Raw genomic sequence first — 12,631 nt, forward strand, 5'->3', positions numbered from 1 at the left:
AGTGTCTGGGTGTTCACACAGTGGTACAGAGTCGTACAAAAACCTCCCTCAGTCAGACTGCACAGTGACTGTACTGCTACAGCTGGGACCTACTGCAGGTGCTGAGGGGAGGAGATGATCCAGTACAATGACACAGTGTGTAGTAGAGCTGAACAACAATAGAGTCAAACTAGAGCTATGTCTAGAAGACCTTAGATCATAACTGATCACTAAATGTTTCTCCTGACCATTAACTACATGTTGACTCTGTTGAGTAACTCACGGAAAACCATCAACTAATCTGAATAGAGATGATGTGCAATGATCAAACCCCTAAAGATGACCTGTGTTTTGAATAGCTAGAATTTAATCCACTTGATTCAAACACATACAAGGAAGCCGTTAAACATTACCCATACATCCTCTTTCATACCACTGTGGTAGTTCCAGAGAGCAGCAGGTGAAGCAGGAGACTGGAGACGTATGATCTGTGGAGATCTCCCCTGTAGAGGTGGTCCTCTGTAGCTCAGCTGGTAGAGCACGGCGCTTGTAACGCCAAGGTAGTGGGTTCGATCCCCGGGACCACCCATACACAAAAAAAAAATGTATGCACGCATGACTGTAAGTTGCTTTGGATAAAAGCGTCTGCTAAATGGCATATTATTATTATTAGAGCACAGCCAATCAGCAGCATCACATATTCAACACATAGACTGCAGTTACTAACCCTGACCACTGGAGGAAGACAGAAAGCAGATACTATCTGCTCTAATAACACAGTAATAACAATATGCTCCACTTGTAGATGTCTAAAGTCATTATATCAGTCCCCATTCAGCACGTATATCAGAAACCATTTCAGTGATTACATAGATATCATGTTTCTACATCAAATCAGTCTGACTGTCCAGGAAGACTACTTACATGTAGGGCACTTTACTGAATAATGGTGGATGGGGAGAAGACCAGAAGATTATTTGCATAGTGATGATGCTCTGCATAGACAGCACATGCTTCAGTGGTCTGGGAGTGTTTATATCCCTGTGAGTTTAACACTTCATGACTGAGAGCTGTCCTTCATGACAACAGAACCCACAACAACCATGACTTTTATCACCATCTTCATCTGGATATTTGCCCTCTGTCTCCAAGGTAATATATTTTACAGAAAATTACCCGGACAATTGCAATATTACGCTATATAACCTCATTACAGTTTAATTTCATATGCTACATGGAAAAATGTATTAACAATTGAATGCTACTTCTACATGCCATCTCTGTTTCAGAATCCAGAGGCCAGGTCACTGTAACTCAGACCCCTGCAGTGAAAGCTGTTCTCCCAGGACAGACAGTCTCTCTGAACTGTAAAACCAGCAGTGATGTCTATAACAATAACCGTCTAGCCTGGTACCAACAGAAACCTGGAGGAGCTCCTAAACTCCTTATTTACTATGCTACAACACTTCAGTCTGGGACTCCATCTAGATTCAGTGGTAGTGGAACTCATAGTGACTTCACTCTGACCATCAGTGGAGTCCAGGCTGAAGATGCAGGAGATTACTACTGTCAGAGTTTCCACTACCCCAACAGTGTCTGGGTGTTCACACAGTGATACAGAGCCGTACAAAAACCTCCCTCAGTCAGACTGCACAGTGACTGTACTGCTACAGCTGGGACCTACTGCAGGTGCTGAGGGCGAAGAGACAGTGACATGGAACACTGATCAGTAGAGGAGGTCAACTATGACATGTGACAATATTGTTAGAAAGCAATCATTCAGTTCACATGACCATCATCATCATCATTAACATCATCATCATGGTTTTAACTTGTTATATTTGTCATGGCCTTTAAGTGTGTATAACATTTATTTGAAGTTTTGAAACACATTACCTGTCAATATGTAAAGCAAGATCTACAGATGTAAAACAAAAGGTGTTCTGACCTCAACATTACTTCAACGTTACAATCACTTCTGCCCCCCAAAACAAGTCCCAAAATGGACCTCAACCAAATGTCTGATTTAAATTGTTATATTAACTGTTTTCATGAGCAGGTTACTGACTGTTAGATCTGTGAATGAGACATGGTGCTGGATTCAAATATGAGACACATGTACACTACATACTACTATGTAAAGTATAATATCCATTTTATCTGTAATTAATTACATGGTAGCATATCTGTTATGAGTCCCTCCCTGAATCCACCATAGAGGTTAAGACCAGTCCACTCCCTCACATCTGGCCCAGTCCAGGGTATTACAGGTAGTGAAACTGTTCAACTACTAGACTGGTATCTGTGGGAGTGAAACTGAGATTTGCATAGACAGGGCTGGGTGCTTCTGCTTGTCCCAGAATAGAGCAGCACTGTTACCAGATGTTCACTCTGTTCCCAGGGGGTTGGAGGTAGAGAAGACTGTCACTACAGCAGCGTTTCCCAAACTCGGTCCTCTGGACCCCAAGGGGTGCACGTTTTGGTTTTTGCCCTAGGTTTACACAGCTGATAAAAAATGATAAGCTAATCATTCGAGCTTTGATAATTTGAATCAGCTGTGTAGTGTTAGGGTAAAAAACTAAATGTGCACCCCTTGGGGTCCCGAGGACCGAGTTTGGGAAACACTGCTACATATTGAAGTAGTACCACTTGTAATATTTGTAATTTAAAAATATATATATTTAGCGTCGAATCACAGCCTATAACACACGTGAGAGTCCAAGATATCGGTTGACTGTTTAATAGTTCTTATTTTATTACTGTAAAGTCTGTCAAGTCAAACATGTCTGACACAGACTCAGTATCCTTATGAATGAAGACAGTTAACTACTACCATGGCAGAAACTCTTCTATTATATCATAGTATATTGTGATAGTATTAAATATTGGTCAATTATGATGTTAGAGTGAGTTTTAGACTTGACAGTTTTTAAAGACAACATTAATCAGCCTTACTGAATACATATTTTTCCACAATATTGCAAATATACAGTATCTATGATTCAGTTTATTAATAAAAACAACAAAAATATGCATTCCAAAAAGAAATCTTTATTTAAATCCATTATCACAAAATCGAAGCATCAAAGCAAACATGATAGTGAATAAAAGCAGATCACATTAAATCTAAAACTAACAATCTCAATCTACAGAATGGATTGACACATGATCACTAAATCAGAGAACGACTGATTTTAGAAAAAAGCAAGTCAAAGCAGAGGAACCAGCATCCTCTCTCCACAGAGGTGTGACTGAGGGGTCCTACCCAGAACAGTCAGCCCTCCTCAGGGTCTTTGTGACTGGAGTCTGGGATTTCTGCTGGGCTTCACAGGTCACCTCTCCTGCCTTGGTCCACTCCTGGGCAGTGAGAGTCAGGGTGCTGCTCCAGCTGTACAGGCCGTCCTTCTCCAGGACCCCGGGACTGGCCTCCTGCTTCTTGCTGGTCCCGTCCACTTTCCAGCTCATGGTCCAGTCTGAGGGGAAGCCCTTGTTGGCCAGACACGTCAGTGTGGCAGTTGTTGTACTGGACAGCTCCTCACTAGAGGGGGGCAGGACGGTGAGGGTGGGGGAACTGTTACCTGGAACAAACAGAACACATCAACTAAGTAACTACATCAAGTACAGTTACAGTAAGAGATTATCTTCAGCAAAGGACACATCAAAATAAAGTGATTTGGAAATGCCTTCTAAATATTAATGTAAAAGTTAGATTGGTAAAAGATGTGGATAAAACACAAACTGTAATATGATAAAGCAGATTAATGAACCGAACAAGTATTAAATAAGTAGAGTTACAAGTCATATAGCATCAGTTATACATGTCATACAGATATTATTTAGGAATTGATCTGATCAGAATAGCCTTCTCATATTCATAGTATTTGCAAAATCTGAGCATAAATTAGTTTTAATCACATTTCAACCATGTTAGTTCATGAAGTTGGTTACAAACATAACTGAGACCTTTTGTCTTCACACTAACAGTGAAGGCTACCATGAACTCAATACAACAATAATGACTACTATATCCAATGCTATTAAATAGTGATCCTACCAAAATTAAGAGTTATAGTCTGCAATCATACAAATCAGACAAAAATAAACCTACAATTTAACATTTCGATTCAATACAATTTTATTAGAACGAAGGGTCAGTCAAAAGCAATTAAAACATTTTGAAAATCTAAAATCGCAATATTTTCATAGAGACAGAGTGTAAGAATAACATACTTCCAGGGGCGGTGTGTTCAATAGGGCGATATGGGCGACACACTGCCAAACGGGAAAAGGAAGGGATTTTTTTTCTAATCAATTATATCACGGCAACAGTAGTTATCAGTGTTGTAATCTAGACGTCTGATCTGACTGCCACTAAATGTCCATTGTCCAATCAGGCTAAAGTCGTGCTTCAAATGGCCCCCCCCCCTTTTGGGGCGATTTCAGTCAGGTTGAAAATCGCCCAGAAGTCTGTCATAGACTCCCATGTAAAATCTATTTTTTTCAAATATCAGAGCTTTCAATACAATCTCTATGGGTTTCTGAGGGCTTGCACTTACGCGCTTTCGTCATACGTAACACATATCCATGAACGTAACTAAGAAAAGAGCGGGTAGCAGCGTCAATCAATTCACTACTATCAAAATGGCTAGGCTTCAGTCCAACTCGATTGTGTCTTTGAAAGAAGTTCCTTTTTGTCGGCGAACAAATTAAGATAAATTGGCAACGAAACTATTAGGACCTCCCAGACCAAATTTAATAATTCAACAGGTTTCTACTAAAGGGGGGAAGTCCTACACCCGAGGATTTTCCAAAAATTGGTATGAACGGAAAACCTGGCTAGCAGGCTGCGATGTAGCTAATGCAGTTTTCTGCTACCCCTGCTTACTGTTTAACCCTGAAGGCGGCACGGCAGACAGCACCGCTTGGACAGCGACTGGTGTAACCGACATGCACCATCTTTCAGAAAAAATTAAGAAACATGAGCTGTCAAAGACCCACATGGATAGCTGTTTGAGATTGTCAGCTTTGGGAATAGTGAATATTGCCACTCAACTGGATGAGGGATACAGGCTAGCTGTCCGCCGCCACAACGATGAGGTTAGCAAGAACCGCCATATCCTCAGCCGGCTAATCCAGTGTGTTAAGTTTTGCGGAGTGTTTGAGTTAGCTTTGCGAGGCAAAGATGAAACTGAGGGCTCCACCAACCCTGGTATTTTTCTTGGACTTGTCAACTTTGTGGCACAATTAGATGAGGTGTTTGATGACCATCTTAAAAATGCTAAAGTTTTCAAGGGCACATCAAAGACCATTCAAAACGAGCTACTGGAGTGTATGCTAGCGGTCACGAAGGAACATATTGTGGAGGAGGTGAAGTCTGCGAACTTCGTAGCTATCCAAGCTGACGAGACCACGGATGTTTCTACACAGACACAGTTGGTGCTTGTGCTGAGGTACATAGATAGCAAGCACAAAGTGCAGGAGCGCTTTTTTGAGTTCCTTCCCATCTCGGAATCAACCTCAGTCTCAATCGCCAGTGTACTTTTGGGAGACTGAACGGACTTTTTGCCGATGACGAGAAAGTCAAACTCATTGCGCAAGCTTCACGATGGAGCCAGTGTGATGAGGGGAGAGAAGGCAGGTGTGCAGCAGAAGGTGCGTGAGCATTTCAAGAATGCCCATTACGTGCATTGCTATGCGCATCAGCTGAATTTGATCATGCATCAAGCTACTTCTCGCATCAAAAAAGTGAACATTTTCTTTTCCGATCTGAGCGGGATTACAACTTTTTTCCCGGTCACCCAAACGCACCAGCATTCTTGACCAGACTGTTGCACGAAGACTGCCCAGACCTTCATCCACACGGTGGAACTTCAACAGCAGAGTCGTGAACACTGTCTACGAGAATCGAGACGACATCATAGAATGTTTTGAAGCCATCCGGACGGGTTCATTGGGTTCATTTGACCAGCTTACTGTGAGAGAGGCATCTGGTTACGTGAGGATGCTACATGATGAAGATTTTATTTTTTTCCTGCGGCTTTTTCACAAAATCATGCCCCACGTCGACATTCTGTACAGAAGCTACAGAAGAAGGACATCGATGCTGTCTTTATCAAACGTGCCTCGACAGCTTCACAAGCAGTGTGCAGGCCATAAGGTAAGATTAAACAATATCATTCGATCTTTCTCAAAGCAGAGCTTTATTTGAAAATGTATGCATGAAAAGGAGACTGCATTTGTGTTTGAAATCACATTATTCTCATTATATATGGCCAGTGGTGTAATCTATCTTATTTTATATACTATGTGTACTGTGCAGTGGTGCTCATAAGCTTATGATCCCATGCTAAAGTTGACTAAAAAGAGGAATACAAAAATAAAAAAATCATCTTTTGGAAATTGATCTTAATGACTTAATTAAAAAAGTTGGAAAATCCAACCTTTAAGGACACCAATTTTCTTTTCTTTTTTATTCCTCTTTTTAGTCAACTTTAGCATGGGATCACTGCTTATGATCACCACTGTATACTGTGCTGAACATCCAGGCTATGTGAGACACAAAGGCTAACTTAAACACTAAAGACTTTATGCATCCCTGCCCATTTTAAGTGGAACTTAAGTATTTGTACTATACATGGATACATTGCATATACCTGTGCATCACATACATTTACATTTTTACATTTTAGTCATTTAGCAGACGCTCTTAACCAGAGCGACTTACAGGAGCAATTAGGGTCAAGTGCCTTGCTCAAGGCACATAGACAACAATACTGTACAAAGCCAACAAACACATTGGTCTGTTTGCCTTCAGGGACTCCTCTCAACAGCAGCTGCAAGAAGCAACAGGAGCCAAAAGACCCAGAACAGCTTTGAGAGAAGAGGAGAAGCAGAGGCTGTCTGAAGAGGTCTGCAACACCATCCTGGATCACACCAAAGAAAGGTTCTCCTTCTCTGGCCACCTTGTGAGTGCTACCTTACTGCAAGCAGACATGTTTGAAAGGTACTGCCATTCATTTCCTGATGAGGCTCTGAATGCCACTGTGAATGCATACCCCATGCTGAGCAAGGCAAAGCTCAAGACAGAACTATCTCTGATCTATGAGAATCCTGAATTCAAGGGTGGCTGTGGTGCACTGGCACTGTACCAGGTTCTCATGAGCTACAACCTCCAGGAGACGTTCTCTGAGACTGTGACTCTGTTGAACATCCTCATAACTACTCCCATGACAACAGCTGAAGCTGAGAGATGTTTCTCAACTTTGACACGAGTTAAGACATTCCTCGCGAAATTCAATGGGCCAGGAACGTCTGAATGCACCTGGCCATGCTTTCCATGGAGAGGGAACTAGTCCTCAGCATGCCTGATTTCAATGAGAAAGTAATTGAACGCTTTGCTGTATTGAAACAGAGAAGAGAACAGTTTGCAGTACAAGTAATGTAGCCTCTCTCTCTCTTTGTCCCTCCCTGTCTGTCTCTTTAACACACACACGCCCAAATCAGTTCACAGTTGATGTTGTTTAAAAATAGTTTTTTTTCATTTTTAAAAAAAGTAATAAAATAAAAAAATCTGTTCATGTTCATTTTACAAATCTATACAATTGGCCAGAATATGGTTGTTCATATTTACAAATCTATACAATTGGCCAGAATATGGTTGTTCATTTTTACAAAGCCATACAGATAGCTGTGTTTACCTTTTCTAGAAATTACTTTCAAATTCTGTTTTCATTCTTATTTCATTTGTTTATGGAAATGCATATTGTTTATGCAGTGTTGAGGAATGTGAAAGAACACCTTTGATTATTTTTACTGTGATAACTTATTTTGATTTTGTAAGCCAACACTTTTGAGATCAGTCAATAAATGCTTCTGGTATTGACTTATATGCTGCCCCTGTCTTCATGTTGTTGCTGGACATATCTTTTTAAAAATGTGTGTAGGTCACCTAAATCATCAGAAAAATTGCCCCCCCTGAGAATTTTTTCAGGAGCCGCCACTGCATACTTCATAAGTGTAATCAGAAAGAAATATCAAGTGAGCTTGTTACTTACTTCCAACATCTAGTCTGGTGCCGCTACCAAAAGTGTCCCACAGTGATACAATCCCTATTACTGATCGTACAAAAACCTCTCTGTGTTGTGATGCTGCAGCTGTTACAGTGAAGATCACTCATACAGAATCATAATCAACACAAATACACTTTAACATCTTCCAGGTAGAACAAACACTTTATATAAGCTGTTTCTAGATAATACAAATTTGATTTGTATCTTAAAACCAGATATTAGTATTTTTTCCTTCCTCTGTGTATCAGATGTTCTCCTAGTCTGTAAGTACTGTCCAGCATTAGCTCCAGTGTTGCTAGTATTCCTCCATATTGTCCATATGAAAGACAACAGCAGCAGCAGTACTGATAGTGATCCATGTTGTATATTCCTTTATTAAAGATGTTGATCTCAGATTTAACAGTTGTGGTAAAGTCACAGACAGACAACACTACCAGAGGAATCCTACTGTCACGATCGTCGGTGAGAGAGGACCAAGGCGCAGCGTTGAAGGTGAACATATCCTTTTATTTACTGATCAAAACAATAAACGATAACGTGACGTCTACGGTTTAACACAAACCGAAATGAACAAGAAACCACAAACACAAAGTGCAAGACAGACAGTTAAATATGGCTCCCAATCAGAGACACCCAGCTGACACTCGTTGCCTCTGATTGGGAGTCACTCAGACCAACATAGAAAAATAAACATAGACTTACACACCCTGGCTCAACATAACATAGTCCCCAGAGCCAGGGCGTGACAGTACCCCCCCAAAGCGCGGACTCCGACCGCGCGCCAAACAACCACAACAGGGGAGGGACCGGGTGGGCACTCCGCCTCGGCGGCGGATCCGGCTCCGGACACGACCCAGGCACGGGTTGTGCTGGACTGACGACGCGCACCCCTGGCTTGGTGCGTGGAGGAGGAACGGGCCTTACCAGGCTGACGACGCACACCGTAGGCTTGTGCGTGGAGCAGGGACAGGCCGGACTGGGCTGACGAAGCACACCCCTGACTTGGTGCGGGGAGCAGGAATGAGCCGGACCGGGCTGACGACGCGCACCACTGACTTGGTGCGGGGGAGCTTGGATGGGCCAGACTGGGCTGGCGAGCGCACCACCGACTTGGTGCGGAGAGCAGGAACGGGCCGGACAGGGCTGACGCGAACGCACCACAGACTTGGTGCGGGGAGCAGGAATGGGCCGGACTGGGCTGGCGCGCGCACCACAGACTTGGTGCGGAGAGCAGGAACGGGCCGGACAGGGCTGGTGACGCGCACCACAGACTTGGTGCGGGGAGCAGGAATGAGCCGGACCGGGCTGACGACGCGCACCACTGACTTGGTGCGGGGAGCTTGGATGAGCCGGACTGGGCTGGCGACGCGCACCACAGACTTGGTGGGAGTGGCAGGAACAGGCCGGCCCATACTGGGAACACACACCACTGGCCCTACGTGGGGATCAGGAACAGGCCGGACCGGACTGGCAACACACGCCAGTACCTCTCGCCGTGCCTCTACAACCTCCTTCCCCCTGGTGACCAGTGACTCCCGTAACCTGGCGTCCTCCTCTGCCAATCCGCTGGGCCGCTCTGCCGCGGTCTCCTGCTGGCCCGACGTCGTGAGCCCCCCCCTAAAAAATTTCTGGGGGTCTCTCCTCCCCGTGGGCCAGGCCTCCATCATTCTCGCCAGACTCTCACCCCACTGCTCCAAAGTCCAACCTCTCTCCTCTTCTCTTGGCTTGGCCCAGTCGAGACTCCTACTCAACTGCTCCCAAGTCCATCCTCTCTCTTCTTCACGCTGCTTAGTCCTGTTATGGTGGTTTCTTCTGCTGATTCCATGGAATGATGCGTGATTCTGTCAGAGTGGTGTGTGTGGATGAGTGAAAGGAATCAAGCGCAGGAACAAGGATGACTTCAACAGACTTTAGTAAGGTCCAACACAGGAAAAATGAGTCGCCAACCCAACCGGGGCGGCGCGAACAATTACGCACAAACACAGTGCGGAAAAAAACAAGAAAAGCGCACGCAGTCGAACTCGAAAAAATACAACAACGAGAGATACAAACTCCTCGGAGGCAGGCTGACAATTAACAATCACGCATAACACCTGACCCAAACAAACGAAACTAAATAGGGAACACAATCAAACACAAACAAGGGACAGGTGTTACAAAGAGACAAAACCAAACGAACATGAAACATAGAACGGTGGCAGCTAGTACTCCGGAGACGACGACCGCCGAAGCCTGCCCGAACAAGGAGAAGGAGCAGCCTCGGCCGAAACCGTGACACCTACCAGCTTTAGTTTAGAGAAGTGTTCACTAACTGATTAGAGGAACTTACATAAGAGACCAAGCATGAGTGAACAGACAGTTAATTATGTCTGATCATCATCAGAATAAAAATAAATGGTGGTGTGACATAAAAGTTGCCATACATTAGTTATTTGAGTAAAAGTTGCTGTTTGATGTTAGAGCGTTGGCCTAGTTACCAAAAGGCTGCTAGTTCAAATCCCCAGGACGACATGGCGAAACATCTGTCGATGTGCCCTTTAGCAAGGCACTTAACCCTAATTGCTCCAGGGTCGCCGTTTATAATGGCAGATGCTGGCCGTGACCCCACTCTCTGAGGATGTCTCAGGGGGAGTTGGGATATCCAATCCCCGTATAATACACATGTGTGAAATAGGACAAATATAAGCACCCACCTAATTACTATTATTAGAAAAGCAAACTTATGCAAGATAATTATATTCTTATGATGGGAGCCTACTTGGAAACTGAAATAGATTTGAAACACTCATTTGCATAATGCATCTGCTCTAAGAGTGTTTATAGCGCTGTGAGTTTAACACTTGATGACTGAGAGCTGTCCTTCATGACAACAGAACCCACAACAACCATGACTTTTATCACCATCTGGACACTTGCTTTCAAGGTGGTACTACTACTCCTCCTCCTCCTCCTCCTCCTCCTCCTGACAGGGAGACTAGCTGGAGGAGAGAGGCGGGTCAGCTACCACAACTCTATAGTAGGAGAGGAGAGGGGAGAAGAGGAGTGGAGAGGGTCATCAACTACTACTATTACTACTACTACTACTACAATAACAAAAACAACAACAACAACTACTACTACTACTACTACTACTACTACTACTACTACAACAACAACAACTACTACTACTTCTACTACAACAACTACTACAACTACTACTCCTATTACTACTATTACTACTACAACTACTACAACTACTGAGGAGAGGAGGAGTGGAGAAGAGAGGGGAGAAGAAGAGAGGAGAGGGTCGGCTACTACTATAACTACTACTACTACTACAACAAAAACAACAACAACTACTACTACTACTATTAATGTTTTAAGATCTCTTTTAAATATTTCCACATTTTCAGCCCCCTCGGGTTCTCTGGCAGGCTATACCTGAGGCTGGGGGCATAATAACTAAAGGCTGCCTCTCAATGTCTCTTCGTCCTAGGCTTTGGGATAGTTAAAAGGCCACTGCCAGAGGACCTGAGGGACCTACTGGGAACATAACTTAAAAGCATGTCTGACATGTATTGGGGTGCACAATCGTGGATTGATTTAAAAAACAATCTTAAAATTAATTCTAAAACTCACAGGCAGCCAGTGCAGAGATCTTTAAAGCGCTGTAATGTGTACTCTACGTCTGGTCTTGGTCAGTGCCCGTGCTGCAGCATTCTGTATGTTTTGCAGTTGACCAATGGCTTTCATGGGTAGACCAGACAGGAGAGCATCACAGCAGTCAAGCCTGCTTGTATTGAAAGCATTGATGAGTGTCTCTGTATCAGTCTGAGAGCGAAATGGCCGCATCTTGGCAATGTTCCTCAGGTGGTAAAAAGCTATTTTGGTCACATTCCTAATGTGTGAATCAAATTTTTATTCAGAATCTAAAATAACACCTAGGTTTTTTTAGCTGGTGTTTTATCTTTATTGCCCGTTAATTAAAATGTGTGACTAGATTCTCTCTCTGTTATTTGGCTCCAACAATAAGTACCTCCGTGTCACGCCTGACATAGAGTTCAGCTAGTTGGTTTGGTCAGGGTGTGAGTATCTATGTAATGTGTAATTCTATGTGGAGATCTAGTATGTTTAGATCTATATTGGCCGGGTGTGGTTCCCAATCAGAGGCAGCTGTCGATCGTTGTCTCTGATTGGGGATCATACTTAGGTAGCCTGATTGCCTACCTTAGTTGTGGGATCTTGACTCGTGTTTGGCTTGTTGTGTGTAGCCACTGTTGAGCTTCGCGTTACGTTGCTTTTGTTGTTTTGTCTAGTGTTTATTCGTTCTAATAAACATGTACGCATACCACGCTGCACCTTGGTCTGACCCGTCTCTCAATGAACGTAACAGAAGATCCCACCAAACAAAGACCAAGCAGCGTGCCCAGGAGAAGCATAAATCATGGACTTGGGAGGAGATATTAAATGGTAAGGTTTCATGGACATGGGAAGAGATCCATGCTGGGATGGATCACCTTCCTTGGGAGCAGACAGAGGCAGCAAGGGAGGAGAAACGGCAACTTAAAAAGACTTGGTCACGAAGAAAGCCTGAGAAGCAGCCC

At 43.6% G+C, this 12,631-nt stretch overlaps 2 gene segments (V, D, J or C); one reads left to right on the forward strand and one right to left on the reverse strand.

The window, feature by feature from the left end:
• The first annotated feature begins 1,021 nt into the window (after positions 1 to 1,021).
• Positions 1,022 to 1,728, forward strand: LOC123487055. The segment is given in 2 exon segments: positions 1,022 to 1,131; positions 1,269 to 1,728. Coding segments are annotated over 2 exon segments (399 nt in total).
• Positions 1,729 to 3,010: 1,282 nt separating this feature from the next.
• LOC123481072 lies at positions 3,011 to 8,190 on the reverse strand. The segment is given in 3 exon segments: positions 3,011 to 3,557; positions 8,034 to 8,150; positions 8,181 to 8,190. Coding segments are annotated over 3 exon segments (444 nt in total).
• Between the last annotated feature and the right edge of the window lie 4,441 nt (positions 8,191 to 12,631).

Source organism: Coregonus clupeaformis, unplaced genomic scaffold (assembly GCF_020615455.1).
Source record: "Coregonus clupeaformis isolate EN_2021a unplaced genomic scaffold, ASM2061545v1 scaf1441, whole genome shotgun sequence".
NCBI classification, from domain to species: Eukaryota; Metazoa; Chordata; class Actinopteri; order Salmoniformes; family Salmonidae; genus Coregonus; species Coregonus clupeaformis.